General features: G+C 37.2%; 1 protein-coding gene across 6 annotated transcripts in view; it reads left to right on the forward strand.

The window, feature by feature from the left end:
• Nucleotides 1-17,330, forward strand: part of PFKP (phosphofructokinase, platelet) — a 139,914-nt gene that overhangs the window by 74,415 nt on the left and 48,169 nt on the right. For all 6 annotated transcript variants that reach the window (XM_056800003.1, XM_001373982.5, XM_056800005.1 and 3 more), the window contains exons 3-6: nucleotides 8,456-8,533; nucleotides 12,152-12,341; nucleotides 15,087-15,252; nucleotides 15,949-15,993. In XM_056800003.1, the coding sequence (XP_056655981.1) occupies nucleotides 8,456-8,533; nucleotides 12,152-12,341; nucleotides 15,087-15,252; nucleotides 15,949-15,993 (479 nt within the window). The remainder of the gene's footprint in view (nucleotides 1-8,455; nucleotides 8,534-12,151; nucleotides 12,342-15,086; nucleotides 15,253-15,948; nucleotides 15,994-17,330) is intronic.

The raw sequence follows: 17,330 nt of genomic DNA on the forward strand, positions 1-17,330 counted from the left end.
TTAGTCTACTCAGGTGTAAATTACTCAAAAGTTTAGTCTACTCAGGTGTGAATTAAGAATGGTCTGTCCTTTGGAAAAGTCTAGTGTGATTGGTAGATGTGAGAACTTAGGGAAGGTGACATAGGAGAAAATTCTCTTTAAAAGGAGCTAAAAAGAGGTCTCTAGAAGATTCAGCTTGCCAAAGCTGAATTGGAGAGAGGCAGCTTGCCAGAGCTGCCTTGAAGGGCTTGGGTGGCTGGCTGAAAATTCAGTTTGCCAAAGCTGAATTGGAGCTCAGACTAGTTGGAGTAGCTGGGTCTCTCTGAACACTAGAATCTTGCTTGGGACAAATCTTGTGGTGAGTGGATTAAAGACTGACTGGTCTCTCTTAGGGCTTGGGCTGAGGCTGGCCTGGGCTGGCCTACCCTTTTTCTCATTATTTCCTCTTACTTTCTCTCTCCCTTTCATTAATTCCTTAATTTGTATTAATTAAAATCTCCATAAAACCCAGCTGACTTGGGTATATTTCATATTTGGGAATTTTTCCCTGGCGACCACTATATTTTTGATTTGAAACCATATTTCCACGGTCACAGTTTAAGCCAACCACTCTTTTAAATGTCACACTAGAAACCCCAAACTTGGAACCTAGTAAGATCTGATGAACCCCAAGCTTTGGGGTCTCCAACTTACAAACTAGCCCTAAAACTTGGGGTTCATCAGATCCTACTAGGCTACAAGTTTGGGGTTTCCAGATTCCATGTTGACAAAACCAAGTGCCCAAACAGTAACTCTTAAGCCACATGTGAGCCCCCCACCCCCTTGCCCCAGTCAGGGGAGGGAGGAAGCATTCCCATTGGGCTTTGGGGCAGAGGGGAGCACATGGAGAGGCCATAGGTTCACCAATATGGTGCTAGGCAATTGAGGTTGTGTTTTGTCTCGGGTCACACAGCTAGGAAGTACCTGAGGCCAGATTTGAACCCAGGATGTCCCATTTCTAGGGCTGACTGTCTATCCACTGAGCCACCCAGATGCCCCTATAAGAACTATTCTTGATCTTGTACCAGTATGCCAGTATTCCAACATTATGACAACTCTGCATAATAGTGTTGAGGAAACCAATTTTCAGTTTGTGGCAGGCTATATTGATAGAGGTATAGAAAACTGTGCCGTTGGCATAGACAAAAAGTCTTGTGTTCGAGTGTCAAGTTTTCAGCCCCATAATATTTTGGAGTAGACAGATGTCTATACAGATTTAAGCTGTATGGAATTAATATGATCTAATTTAAAGGCAATTAGAATTGAATTTTAATTAGAATTGCTGACCTTCCTGCTGTCAAGTTTGCTAAGTCCCTTTAGCCAAACCTATTACAGTGGACTTCCTAAATCTTATCATACATTGCTACTAAAGCCTCATCTCTAAAGTTGGGGTATATTACAACTGGTTGACTAGTCACTAATTTTCTATTCCATACCAAATACCTGGTTTAATTCCAGAAGCAGTTTTAAATAGATTAGCCTGTTTCAGCAGTTTGGTCATTCATACATCATGATGTATGATATTGAAATCACTTTTAAAAGACTGATATATATTAATTTAAAGTTGCCAAGGAATTAACTTATGTAATTCCTAAATGAAATACTCAAGTCAGCTGCCAAAATTTTTTTATGGTGTTTTAATTACAAACAGGAGGAAGAAAGTATCAGAGAGAGAGAGGAGAGAGAAATAGAGAGAGAAAGAAATAAAGAGAAAAAGAGAGAGGGAGGGAGAGAGAGGATAGAGGGGGGACAGAGAGAGAAGAGAGAGAGAGAGCGAGCAAGAGAGAGAGAGAGAGAGAGAGAGAGAGAGAGAGAGAGAGAGAGAGAGAGAGAGAGAGAAGGATAAGGATAAGAGAGAGAAGGAAATAAGTTTAAATACCAACTCTGGCTCAGGCTGAGCCAAAGCAGGCTTAAGGCCATGGATAGCCAAGGCTATTAGGGATATGTCTAAAGGGATCAGTCCTTATCACTCACGTGACCAATCTGAAGGAAAGCAATCCGCAGGGCTCCTCCAACTCCAAGAACCAGCCTCCAACTGCCTCTAGCCCTCCTCACAGGAAGTCCTGAGAACTCCAGAGGCTGTTTTCTACCTCACTTCCTGCATCTCACATGTGCCAATGGTGGCTCTAGCTTGACATAGGACCACCTAGAGGTCTGTCCTTTTTTGCACATGTCTGTTGAAGGCTATATTCTCAAATAATTAAATCCTGAGTTTGCTTCAGCCCTTCCTAATCTTGTTACACTGAGTAGGGTGGAGATTGTAGTTTCCAAGACCTGATTCTGTTATTCCAAGTATCTTTATTGTTATTGATCAGGAAATAGCTAAATCCTATCTTCTAAAGAATGGTCTGAATAGGGTGGAGTAGTTTTGAAATTCACAGATGAACTACTCAAACCCATGCCAATTTCCCAAAATCCCTGAATCATGATCTAAGCTCCTTTGGTCTTCAGAATGTACTGAGAAATTGAGAGTTGCTGAGGAATTTCTTAATGGTCATAGGTCAGAAGGGATGCTTGATTCTTTGTTTAAAGGGTTAGTCTAACATCCAACAAGGATGAGGGAGGCTATCCTTATGGCTTACAGCTCCTCATTTAAGAAATTATGAACCTCAAAGTATGAAAATGTGCATGTTTTGTTCTGGTGGGATGTTTCGGGTTGTGGGGACAATCTTCCTCTTCAATGAAGAGAATTCTTACATGGTCATCTAGTGCAGAAATGTGGGGTTCTCCCACTGGTAGCCGATTCCTTTAGACTCTTTTCATGATGGCAGTGATTTTTCCTAATTGTACTGATTAGTACCTATGAAGGTTTTTGTGTACATTTTAAACCCTTAGCCTGTAGTTTCTAAAGTTCCTTTACAAATGAGCTATTTGTAATTCTTAAGTATTGTCCCATTAGTGCAATGCCATCAATGTCAGTTGAGTTCCCAGGTCAGCCAGCAGCAGCCTCTTTAATCTATAATGCACTATAATGCGTGTGAAGTAGAATCTAGCCACCACTTATTCCATATTTCTGTTGTAGAATGCATTCAGAGTTCTGACCTGGGGTGCTGCTGTTGAAGTATTCTTCCATTTCCCTCAATTCTGACTACTCCCTCAGAACATGGGAGATCTATGAACAAAGAATGAATAAAGAACTCATAGGTTCTAGTCTTGACTCCCCTGCGTACTCGTACTCTCCTTGTAAATCTGGGGACAAGTTACTGTCATTCTCTGGGTGTTAGATTCCTCATGTAAAATAAGAGGACTTGAAGTAGGTAACTTCCCATTTCCAACTAATAGGATTTCCATGTTCATGTGAATATTTTTTTAAAAACTTTTATGACAAGTAACTGTTACCTTTAGTGTTTGGATTCTTAACCTTGTTTGGATTCCTTTGGTAATCTAGAAAAGCCTATTTTGTCTCTTTTCAGAATAATGTTTTCAAATGCATAAAATAAAATATAGAGGCAAAGAAAACTAATTGTATTGAGAGATTATTATTGAAAAGTTAAAAAAAATAAATGTATGGGCCTCAGGCTAGGAATCCATGTTAAAGTTTTATCTCTTTTACATCAGGGACTGGAGGAAAACATAGAGTATGCTTTTTCCTTTTTTGGTTTGATGTTCTAATTTTTCCTTGAGATTTCTATTAATAAACATGGAGTTGTTATAATAGTGAAGTGAATGGGACAAACCAGTCCATGTGGAGACAGAATGATAATGCCATGCATCTTAAAAATCACTATACTAGGACACATTTGTACAAATGAATACTTCCCTTCAAAATGGAAAAACCCTGGAATGCTGTAGACTTAGTTGTATGATTCTGCAATTGCTGAGCTTTTCTTTTGGAATTACTTGCAAAAACTATGGAATTTTAAATATCTACACACTTGGCAGATTTTATGATTCCAAATTGAGAGATAGACAACAATGGGGAAAATGTGTCTGAGAAGTGAAATGACTTGCTCTCTGTCATACAAGCCAATTTAGAGATGAAAGGTGTGTGAATTTAACATAAATCTGTACCCCTCTTTTATTTTTAAAGGGAAAGTTTTGAAATTCCATCTTAGTCTCCCCCTATACCCACACTTTGTTAGGGTTAAGTACAAGGCTTGAGGCTTATCTATATAAGGAGGATGCTTTGTGGCTTCCTGGGGTCCTAGAAGACTCTTGCCTTATGCCCCAGAGATACCCAGAAAAAGTGACATCACTAGGGTTTATGAGTTATGGATCAAAGAAGTAGTGAGGACTCTTTGCTAGGAAGCATCGGGGATGACATGGGTGAGTGGAGAGCTCAGGATAGCTAGCTAGGTGACTGGCCATGTGATTACATGCCTTTTCTCTCTCCAACCCGCTTGAACTGTTTAATAATTATAAAGTAACATTCAGTCTTCAGAGAATTTTAGTCTTAACAAAGGTCCTTGAAGATCATGTAAGAAAATTGAGACCAAAGGAAGTGTACTTCTCTTGCCCAAAGTCAAACAAGTTTAGATAACAGCAGGATTTGAATTCTCTGGTTTCAAATCTACTGCTCTTCCCAATGCTCCTCATTCATTTGAAGCAAAATCCATTTAAAATAAACAAACAAACAAAAAAAGGTGGACTATCAGACTGGAAGAGTAGCTTTGGAGGGGCAGAACTTAGAATATATAAGACCTGGCTTGTTTGTTTTGTGTGTGTGTGTGTCTGTGTTTAATAAAAAAAAGAATGGAAATGTCTTTATAGTCACACTTCATATATTAATAGAAAATACTTAACACTGGACCTCTTAAAATAACTATAGTTAAGAGTTTTTTCTTCCTTATATTATTTGGGCCAGATAAACCAGAATTTCCTAATGACTCAACCTATTCATGAATATAAGAAGAAAACTTTGACACAGGCACAACATAGAAGACACTGATCATTTTCCCGTTCTTTTCCCCCTGTTTTTCCTTCACTAAAAATAGCTCTTTACTACCTAAAAATAGTAGAATGATTTATGCCATAGCTATTTTACTTTTTTAAATGTATATGTTCTGCTATTTAAAGTAGGAAGATGTGGATGTGTTGATAATTAAAAGAGGGGATAGAAGAGGGAAGGATCCTTTAAAATATATTTTTTCTGCTCTTTAAAAGAAATCATAAGTAAAGAAATTATTATATTGTTGTTCCATCATTTTAATCTATTAAGGGTTTTCTTAAACCCTTATCTTTTGTCTTAAAGTTGATACTAAGGATTGGTTTCAAGGAAGAAGAGTGGTAAGGCCTAGGCAAAAAAATGACTTGCCCAGAGTTACTCAGCTAGGAAGTACCTGAGTTTAAATTTGAACCCAGGACTTCCCATCTACTGTCCTGACTATCTACCACTGTGGCACCAGTTGTTAATATTTTTGACAAGGGTGATGTGAAGAGAGAACTGAAGCTTTCGTTGATACCTAGGTAATGACTTTATAAGAAGAGTCCCTGTGCTCTTGGAGTAAAGTTAAAGACCCTTACAAACAGCATAGCATCCTCAGCCATTCTACACACAACCTTCCAGCACCAAGAGCTGCTTTCCCCATTGCAAAGAGAATTGTGCTTGACTATCAGTTGTAGTTTTTCCTCCAACTGTACCTATGAGAATGAGCCCCAGGGGAGGGAGGAACAAGGGAAAAAGAAGGGAAAAAGATAATTGTCTTTCATTTTTGGCTTTGGCAAAGCCTATGCCCCATGATGACAGGCAAGCATAGAACCTGAGAAGTTGGTCCAAGACATACATCGACATCACCTCTGCTTCTTTCTCACCTCACCCTTGGATCTTGGTGTTTCACCACAGATGGGAAAAAAAAAAAAACTTGAATTGGGATATCAGGAGCATCCTCTTCATATGCAAGCAATTCTTTATGGGACAAGACCAAATTTTATTCAGAAATTCAGCAACACATTAGGGGTTAATGAAGATTTTTATAAAGATATATAAAGGCTGCATCATGGGATTCAAAGGTTTTAGTCTGAGCAGAGTACCATATTTGTGTGGGAGGGAAAGAAAGTTGAAATAGGACAGATATTCACTCTCATGGGGTTTTAAGCAAAGCAGGAACATGAGATCTATAATCAAATAATTCTCATGTACAACTAGACTACATGGTAAGTGCTTGGGAGGTCATTGTAACATCTGGAGGTAGGAAGACTGAGGCATCCCCTTCCTGTAGAAGCTCAGTGAAGCTTTAAGGAATGATTAAGAACTCAAAACAGACAGGATTAGGGTACAGACTTTTCTATTTATGGGGAAAAACTTGACCATCACAACGGCAGGAAATAGGATATGGTTTATCAAGCCACATAGTATTTGAGGTTGCCAAGAGTGCTAAAGAGAGCTAGTAGAAAAAGGCAGTTCATAGTACCATAGCCTTCATTTTAGAGAGAGCGTGAAGAGGGAGTAGTTTATGTTTTTTTGGTTCTTAGTTTTTTAGTGGGACAGTAGGGTGGAAAGTAGAACCCTAGCTGCTGGTAGAATCAGCCCTGTCTCTCATAGCTGAGTTTTAAAGAAAGCTAGGGATTCTAAAAGCCAGAAGTGCATTCTAGACATGGCGGGCAGCCAATCCCAGGATATGGAGATGGAATATTGGCAAGACAGTTTGAAAGGACGCTATAATGTATGAAGAGGACTAATGTATTACAGTCTTGGAAAGACTTGTTGGAGACAGGTTATAAGGAGTTTTAAATGCAACACTGAGTTGTTTGTATTGAGTCCTAGCAATAATAGAGAATGACTGAAATTTATTGAAAATGGTAGTGATGTGGTGGTAGAAGGATAATTTTGAGTTTGACTGTATTTCTTTTCCACACATTTATATGCCTAGAAGAGAAGCAGATCAAGAGAAAGGAGAGATTTTTTTTTTCTGTGCAGGTTGAGTTTGGTATGTTTACAAGATATTTAGGAAGAGGGACAAAAGGAGTAAGTTTTTATATAGCACCTACTATGTGCCAGGCACTATGCTAAGCCTTTTATATAATTTCTCATTTGATCCTCCTAACAACCCTCAACAACAACCAAATTATTCTGATCCCTGTTTTGTAGATGAACAAACTGAGGTGGCTAGGAAATGTATGAGGCCAGATTGGAGCTATCCACTATACTGCCAAGCCAGGAAGAATTGTCTCACAGACTTCTGAAGATGGAGGACTGGAATTCAGGAAAGATAGTAGGATTTGATGTACAGAAATACCAGTTATCTGTTTATTAGAGACGATACTTGAACCCATTGGGAAGATGAGATCACCAAAGGAGATTATAGAAAAGAAAAAGACAAAAAAGTATCTAGGATAAGTGGCATCAAACTCAAAAAGAAATGGAGGCCACTAAACTACATAAGGGCCCCTGAAGACTACACACTGAGTTAGTTTTATAATGTCATGCTATCTATGTTTTATTTTTATTTATTTTGTTAAATATTTCCCAATTACATTTTATTCTGATTTGGACCATACTTTGGGAGTGTTGTGTGCTACATCTGGCCTCTGGACAAAGTATTTGACATCTCTGTCTGGTCTAGGACATAACCCTGTGCTACATCCAGTGTCACTGAAGCCAAACGAAGAGTAGAGACGATGAGGGGGGGTGTGTATGGGAGGATGGGGTGTTGAACTCTCAAAAGCTGAAGGGAAATGAGAAGAAATCTCAGAGCTTACATAGTTCAACCCTATCATTTTATAGATGAGAAAACTTGGGCTGATCATCCCTTCCAGCTTTAAATGTTATGTCTTTATGATCTGAAGTTTAAATCTTTATTAAAATGTGATCAAAATAAATTACCAGATAACATTTAACTAACTCTATGAACTTTTCCTGTTTATCTCTTGTATTTTCCCCTTCCTAACTTAATAAGCATTGGGAATAAATATTCAAACAGAAAGAGACTATCTTTCTCCTAAAGTATTGTAATAAGAGAAGAAAACAAAAAAAATGATTTTGAAAGGAGGGGAAGGGAGATAAGGTCACAGAACTTTGGAAGAAAAAGTTCTGTGAAGAGTGTAGCCTAGAGAGGAATTATCACTTAATCTAAAATAAACACTTTGGGGCTTCTGTAGTCTCTTGTTTTTTTTTTGTTGTTGTTGTTGTTTTGAGAGAATTTAATTGCATATCCTTTAATATTGTTGCCTAAAAGTATACATATATATGTATACATATATAGTTTAGACTGAAAAATCATCTTAAATTTAAAAAAATCATGGTTATTCAGCCTAATTAAAAGACTAGTTGTCATTCTTAAATATTAACTTAAATTTAAATTCTAGATATCAACTATAGACCAACCCCAAATGAAATTCCAATTAGTAGAGTTCGTTAATGGCGTATTGTAATTTATTACTTTTAACTCATAATTTTATTTTCTTATCCTAGAACTGTTAGAAACATGATTTTACTTAGTATTTGTATTTTGTACCATTTAACATTCTCCACCTCCCTTTTCTTCCTTTCTTTTCTTAGGGTTATCAAGGTATGGTAGATGGAGGCTCTAATATTGTTCAAGTGTCCTGGGAAAGTGTTTCAAGTATTCTCCAAAGGGTATGTAATTTTGTATTTGTATATATCTAATATAACTGGGCATTCTTGTCATTATAGGACTTGTAATATTTAGAAACATCTTACTTCAGCAAAACTTCAAGAATATAAAGATGCCAGCTGCCATTTCCTTTACATTACTTAAGCATTTTTTCATATCTTCAAAATATGTATCAGAATTATCTAGAAATGAACTAGAGTAGAATGGTTTAGAATGATCTCCACAGAAAAAGAGCCGAGATAGTATATTTCATCCAGTGTAGAACTTAACAGGTTTGCTTTGGAAACATGAGCACATTCTCTAAATTTTGGTGCTAAATACATTTTTTAGTTTTTCATATTTTTGCATCTGTCTTAGTAACAATTCTAAGACAGAAAGGCAAGGGCAGGCAAATGGGATTCGGTGACTTGTCCAGAGTCACACATCTGGGAAGTGTCTGAGGCCATATTTAAACCCAGGTCCTCCCAACTCCCAACTGTCCACAGTGCCACCTAACTGCCCCCTGTTTATATATGTTTTCATGACATCCCCAAACCAAAACCACATATGCAAAACAATTTGATCTTACATATAAATGAGCACAAAGTAGAACTTAATATTTAAAGATAGGAGGCTATTTTTTCCCAGCACATTGGCATCTACTTTGCCCATTGCGATTAGTAGCTATCTTTAAGAAAAAAATGATGTGAAATTAGGATCCGTAGCTTCTTCTTATTGGGAAGGGAGATGAAGAAGCAGGGCATGGAAGCCTTAAGGCTTCATAGATCGTGGCACATAGTAGGTACTTAATAATTGCTCACTTATTGAGTGTCCTTCCTCAAACCCTCACAGACTTCTCCTAACCCCTTATTCACTCTTCTCACATTTATTTTCCTCCCCTAAAGTTAAAGAAAGTGCCAAGTTTGCACCTCAGTGAGATAGCTCCCTTGATGGAATAATTACCCATATCATTGCCCAATTCCGGGACTAGGATCAAGATTAACTTACTGTTGATCTGCCAGTCAGGATTTGTTAATTCCTGATCTACTTCCTTCCCTGAGGCCATTTAAAATGTGCCTGATATGACTCAGGTTTTCCATAATTCCTTATAATTATAAAGATTACTTTGATTGGCTAGTGTATCATCTTCCAATGAATACCTCTTCCCTCTGTGCTTAATTTCCTAATACTTGTCATGTCCAGGAATATTTCCTTAGTTCCTAGGGTAGCAGACAGCTTCTTTATTTGAGTTTGGAGTTGGATAGTGGTAGGCAGTCTTCTTTGGTTTGTACTTAAAGAAGAATATTTACTAATAATAGCTGGCTTTCCGTCCATTGGGAAATAGTTGAACAAATTGTGGTATATTGATTGTGATGGAATACTATTGTGCTATAAGAAATGATGTTCAAGAGGGTTTCAAAAAAATCTGAAAAGACTTATATTAGCTGATGCAAAGTGTAGTGAGCAGAACCATGAGAAGCAATGCAGTGATCAACTGTGGAAGACCTAACTGCTGTGATCAATACAGTGATCCAAGGCAATTCCAAAAAACCCCAATAAAAATTTTTTTCCACCTCCAGAGAGTGTTGTGGAATGCAGAATGTGTACCCTTGGGGTTTGGGAAGGATACCTTTTGCAAGAATGCAAGACTCCAAATTTAGCTTAAAGGTAAAGAGAGATTTATTAGTAATGTTGCAGTTTTGGCAAGCAAGACAGCATGAGTGGAGGTTGCTCCCCAATGCCTCAGTTCTGGGGTTTTTATATTCAATGAAGACTTGACTCTGGGGCAAGGGGCTGGGGAGGAGTTTTCCTTGAAGGCATGGGGGTGGTTCTTATGATTTGAATCCATGGCACAATCAAAGTAGTATAATCCTCTCAAGGTCAGATGTTTTGGGTTGGGAGTCAGAGGGTATAAGGGAGCAAAGGAATTTCCCTGATAATAGTTTGTCTGAGTTTCTGGGGGTACAATGCCCATGACAAGAGGACTGACAAACTGAGTGCAGACTGAAGAAAGAGTGGAAGTATCTGTGTATCCACATGAAGCATGAAGTACCACAATTCAACATTCTCAGTTTTCTCCTCCAAGACTATATGCATGTTTTCCATGTCATTGGAGTATTTGTAGCTTACAGATTTCATTTCAGCACTATAAATGACATGATCCTGCAAAGATTTAACCAAGAGAATCTTGAACAATCAAGAAAAATTGCTGCTCTGCTAAATACCTGGCAATTTAGACCTTAAATCCACCTTTGCTTTGCATAGTCATAATTTACTTATTACTATTATCAGAAGAGCACAATCACTTGAACTATAGTGGGGAAGTGTGTGTAGTAAAAATTATTCCTGATAAAATTTGAACTTTTACCCTGGAACAGACTTGGTTGATAATATGCCTATAATTATACAAAGGATATTTGTTTTGTATTAAATTGCTTTTTTATGTTTTAGATAGTATCATGACAGCTTTTGTTTTGAAAGGAATAAAACATTTCTAAAATTCAGCTTTACATATTTTATACATTTATACACATTATACAATTTTAATTATTACAGATTTAATCATGTTAAATATATAAGGTAGTTTAGTATTTAAAGGAGACCCTAAGTAAATATTTTTTGTGAAGAATCTTTTTTTTGTTATAAGTAATTATTTACTTCATATATTTTATGAATTTAGATTTTTGAATATCACTTCCTATTAAAGGAAAACATAGTCAAAAAATAAAAATCAGCACACATCTTCCTTCCCTTTTCTCAATTTATATGAGGAGCTGACCAGAAAATGTGAAGCCTCAAATCATCTAGAATGACTTCCTAAATAAGACACTCCCTTAAAATACAGCAAGGTATCTTATTCAGGAAGAGGACTTTATTCTTTTCAGTGTACCTAATGTATAACCATTAAGTACTGATATTACTCTCTATTCTCTTTGTTATTTCTGAATATATGCAGGCCCTTTTTGCATTTATCTATACTTTAAGGAGTAGCATTTTTGTTCCCCCCCCCCCCCCCGCCCCACCCCCCAGGATTGAGTTTGGCTGCCATTCTACTTATCTATTTAAGTGTTCAGATTCCTCATTCTATAATCTGCTTAGGCTGTGTATCTAGACAGCCAGCTTTGCATTCAGAAAGACCAGAATTCAAGGTCTGCTTCCCACATAGGGGAGGGATCTGGGTGCTTTCTAATTCTTCTTCTTAGTGCTTCAAGCAACTCTTTTAAGAGGGTCTTTTACTGACAGTTGTGCATATGCACACAGATAAAATTGTAGTCTCCCTCCTCAAAAAAAAAAAAATCCCCTAACCCAAAATAATTACAATGTAGTAAAGTTAAGGTTGTAAGCTTCTTCTTTGAAGACTTATTTCTATTATCTTTCTATCTCCCCAGTGTGTAGTTCAATTTGTTGGACAGCTTGGCATTTAAATCTTTGTTGAATAAATGAATGAATAGAATGAATGAATGGCAGTTCCCATTCTTTTATCTTAATATATCATATATAATTCTAGAACTCAGGTAGGAGATTAGCAAGTCTTTCTTACCTTCTGAAGTTGGAGGAACTAAAAAGAGGAAATTTCCATATTCTCTGATATCCAACTGTCCATCTACTTAGGAGGTAAATGACTGTGATTTCTTTTCCAGGGAGGAACAGTCATTGGCAGTGCACGTTGTTCAGCATTCCGTAACCGGGAAGGCCGTTTAAAAGCAGCTGCAAACTTGCTTGAAAAAGGAATTACTAATCTGTGTGTGATTGGTGGGGATGGAAGCTTAACTGGAGCTAACCTTTTTCGGGAAGAATGGAGTGGACTATTGGACGAATTGGCTAAAAATGGTACTGCCTTCAGAGAAAATTAACTTTTCTCAATCACAAATTTTGGTAACTTGAAGTAGGTTTTGCTAAGTCACCCTGTGAAGACTTTGATTTTGCCCACTGATTTAGGTAATTTTTTTCTTAAGTTTCTTAGGTAATTCACTAAGTGCAATATAAGATTGTTAACTTAAATTCAGAGGTTCCTTTGCTATAGTACTTTGTACTTCTACAGAAAATTTTCCAAAAATCCTATCTATAGGATATAATGGAATTCATTTTTTAAATAATCTATGCTCCAGATATTTGGATATATATTAATATGTATACATACATATAGAGTATATGTATTTAGTTTAACATGTATATGTAAATACGCAAATATATTCACATATACAGCTGTAATCTCAAATCCATTAAAATATGGTATATATTAATTTCCTCCTTCAAAGTTCTGTTTTAATGTCCCATATGATGCAGAGGTGATCTTGGATTCTTCAAGACCATTCTAGCAGAGTGTAGACTCACTAAACTAGAAGATGGAATCTATGCCCAACAAGACTGTTCATTAGTTATTAATTAGAGGTGCAATGTAGCCAGATCTGGGGTGGTTCAATGTCAGAGTGACATGGGCACCAGGTAATAGACTTTTTTTCAACTACAGCAGCTCAAAAAGACCCCTAAACTATACAGCGTAGCTCTCTGTGCCAGTGGTGGGAATGTCTGAGATGATGACATCTCGGATCCTTGAGTTAGTGATTTTTAACTAATGACAGCTTTAAGAAAGCCTTGGAGCTGGGCAGAAGCAACTATAAACAATTATTATAAATTGCATATGGAGAATTAAGAATGACTGACAAATGGTAATGATCCAGAGCTGAACCTGGACTTTTTCTATTTTTAATGTTTTATTTATGCTCTTTTCTAAAATAGATACACAAACATGATCACTTAGAGATGTCTTTCTATTCCCTCATCCCTCTCCTACTCCCAGAGTTATCCCAGGGTTTTTCCTTGTTCCGTATATTCCTATTAAAAGGCACAGGAGAGCCCTTTAGTCATGAAAATGAGGGATTGTCACCATGTCTTTCTTCCCTCTTTCTTTCTTTCTTTCTTTCTTTCTTTCTTTCTTTCTTTCTTTCTTTCTTTCTTTCTTTCTTTCTTTCTTTCTTTCTTTCTTTCTTTCTTTCTTTCTTTCTTTCTTTCTTTCTTTCTTTCTTTCTTTCTTTCTTTCTTTCTTTCTTTCTTTCTTTCTTCCTTTCTCTCTTCCTTTCTCTCTTCCTTTCTCTCTTCCTTTCTTCCTTTCTTCCTTCCTTCCTTCTTTCCTTCTTTCCTTCCTTCCTTCCTTCCTTCCTTCCTTCCTTCCTTCCTTCCTTCCTTCCTTCCTTCCTTCCTTCCTTCCTTCCTTCCTTCCTTCCTTCCTTCCTTCCTTCTTTCTTTCTCTTTCTGTTCTCTCTCTTTCCTTCCTTCTTTCTTTCTTTTCCTTACATTCTCTTAGAAGAAATATTAAGCATCAGTTCCAAGACAAGAGCAGTAAAAACTAGGCAACTGGGATTAAGTGACTTGTCCAGGATCACACAACTAGGAAATATATAAGGCCAAATTTGAACCCAGTACTTTCCATCTCCCAGCCTGACTCTCCATTCACTGAGCTACTACCTGACCCTTCCTATAAGGAATACTTAGGTACTTCTGACCTAAGCTAATCATTGCCATTTTAGTTCATGCTTGGTATAGGCTTTGAATGCTTAGAAAACTGCCACCTCATTAGTCTATAACTCTTTTTCTGAGTTGGATTTCCAAATATTATTTGGCCTTGCACATCAGGAAAGAAGAGAGGAAGGAAGGAAGGAAGGAAGGAAGAAGGAAGGGAGGGAAGGAGGGAGGGAGGGAGGGAGGGAGGGAGCGAGCAAGGGAGGGAGCATTAACTACTGCAAATAAAAATATAAGAAAGAGAACCATTCCCGATCGCAGGGAGCTTACATTCTAACAGAGAAACACAATTTGCAAAAGCGAACTGGAAAGAAGACATGATTTTACGTTCAGAAAGGAAGGAACAGGGCCAGGAGAGTCAAGAGTAAGAGACAAAAGAGAGACATATTTAAAATATATATTTTTTTAAAACCCTTACCTTCCATCTTGGAGTCAGTACTGTGTATTGGCTCCAAGGCAGAAGAGTGGTAAGGGCTAGGCAATGAGGGTCAAGTGACTTGCCCAGGGTCACACAGCTAGGAAGTGGCTGAGGCCGGATTTGAACCTAGGACCTCCCATCTCTAAGCCTGGTTCTCAATCCACTGAGCTACCCAGTTGCCCCCCATACTTAAAATATTAACAGTACAGTTTCTATGTTGGCTGAACTTCAAGAACATCAATAACTTGAGTTTCTACAGCACATTGAAGCTTACAAGGGACTTGCTTACAACTTTGTGAGGAAGTTACTCGTGCAAGTATTAGAAACTGTGACTTGTTCACACAGGTTATAAGAGTTGGAATCAAAATTTTAAGCCAGATCTCTCAATGACAAGTTAGGTTCTGGCTATTATACCTGTCTGAATAGCAGCTTATTACATGAAAATATATATTTTCTAATCTTTGAAAATCCCTCTTTCCCCACATTCTTGAGAAATTATTTAAAAAATTTGGGAAGGAAAAGTAATAACCTAAATGGGTAAATCATTTTTCACTTAAGATCATTTTTCTTTAAGCATTTTATTGATCCTAGAACAGCTGGTGGTAGTGACCATGAACATTGGCAATATTTTTAAACAGGTAAAATCAGTAATGATGACGTCAAGAATTATTCCCACCTCAACATCGTGGGGTTGGTGGGTTCTATAGACAATGACTTCTGTGGGACGGATATGACAATTGGCACTGACTCGGCTTTGCACAGAATCATTGAAGTTGTGGATGCCATCATGACCACTGCTCTGAGGTAAAATATTAGAAAGAAATGAGCAAAGAGAACAGAACTGGGCAAACTAATTGCCTATATTTGAATGCTGGCAAAGCATATCTAATTAAATTGGAATATCAGGGCAATTTGCTAAGGAAATAATTAAATAGCCCAGGATTCATGATATCCCCAGGAACAACTTGAATGTTTGAAAGTATGAGAGTAAGAAAATGGACGTATGATTTTTTTACTTTCCCTTCACTCCTTAGTCTTAAATCCCCCATGTTAAGAGAATTCACTAGGATTTTCTTATTTTCACAGCCAGCTGGGCACCCTACTTCTGGATTTCTCTTGTGTGAATGTATCCAATTAATGGTTCTTTATATTGGAAATAAGTCTGCTTTTACAAATTTGCTCTCTCCCCTAAATAAGCATGAGAAAGTTTTCTAGAAACAATTAGGAATTCTCATAATCTATGAATGTATTTTCAAAATTGAAAAATGTTTTGAAAAATAGAAGTTTTCAATAAATTGAGAGACAGATTCATACCAAGTAATTTGAAGCATCTACTTGAATAAACTGAAATTTGCTTTTGTAGAAAATCAGTCTTTATGTGGTCAGTTTGCATTGCTATAGAATGTTACAGTAAGTTTATTTGACTTTTTCCCATAGCATTCTCTTCATGCCAGTGTTAAGTTTAATTTATTTCCTTTCCCTATTCTTTTTTTCTTGCAGTCACCAGAGGACCTTTGTTCTGGAGGTTATGGGAAGACATTGTGGGTATGTGTTTAGAAAATAATACGCGTTAGGGACACTAGAGATCACCATGTCCAAATCTCCTCCTTTAACAGATGAGGAAACTGAGCCCCACAGATATGAAATAGCACACTTTGAGTTATTGACAGTCAGGACTCTTGACTTGAGTTTGGATTCAAAATTGTGTTCTCTTTTTAGTTCCCTTTCATGAGATGTGTTCCTCTGTTAGAATGTAAGCCCAGAAAGGCAGGAACAGGGCCAGGAAAGTCAAGAGTGAGAGATGTGACAGAGGCACATTTAAAATATTACCAGCACAGTGTCTGTGTTGGCTGAACTTTGAGGTCACCACTAGTAATCACTTGGATTTCTGCAGCAAGTTGAGGCTTACAGGGAGCTTGCCGTACCACTTTGTGAGAGAGCTAGTGCAAGGATTTGAAGTTGTGACTTGCTCCCACAGATAGTAAGAACTGGCGCTTGAGCATACTATCCATTGTACTGCCCTGTTGATCTTAGTGCCCAGTGTATACTTATTTCACAGCATCCATGATCTTGGTGATGTTGGGGTTCCCTTCATCAGAGTATTTCAAGACCCATCCATACCTCATCCTATGTGGTTTTTGTCCAAGTCTTTTCATGGATCCTCCTTAAATGTTCTGCATTTTGTGTGGTGCAAGAAGCTTGAATCTAGGTCTTGGAACATCGCCTTGGTACCAGTGTAATATTTGGGCTATTTATCTATTTCCCTCACTCTCAATCCATGACCAGCCCTCTTTTTCTGATTACTTACTTCTGAAATGATACCCTTTATGTTACTTCCTATATATACAATCATTGATGATTTAAAGAAAAAATTAGTAACATTGAGAGCTCTCTAAAAACAAAACAGGTTTGTTTCAGGAAGTATCGAGTTTCCCCCATTTTTAGTTCATTAGGTAAAGGCAGAGTGGATGACCCTTCATTGGGTGAGGAATATCCTTTTATTATATATATTTATATATATATATATATATGCACATATATAGAGAGAGAGAATGAAAAAATACTTTTATAGGTCCAGGTTTTTGGACGAAATGGCCTCTGAGGTCTCCTCTGACTCTGAGTCTGTAATGTGCTGTAAACCAAACTTATTTATGCTTACTCTTTGTTTTTCCATTGATTATTGAATCAGTCGCAATTCTGATTCTTCAGGGATTGCATTTTTCCATAATTTCCAGTCATTTATCATCTTAGAAAAAAAAGTTTAATATGAAAAAGATAGTTCTGCAGGTTATGAGTGTTAATATTAAAATTCTCTGCAGACTGTATTTTAATTTGTAAGTATTTACTAAATAATAGAAAGCAGGCCAGAAAAAGAAAAGGCC

Source organism: Monodelphis domestica, chromosome 5, assembly GCF_027887165.1.
Source record: "Monodelphis domestica isolate mMonDom1 chromosome 5, mMonDom1.pri, whole genome shotgun sequence".
NCBI lineage: Eukaryota > Metazoa > Chordata > Mammalia > Didelphimorphia > Didelphidae > Monodelphis > Monodelphis domestica.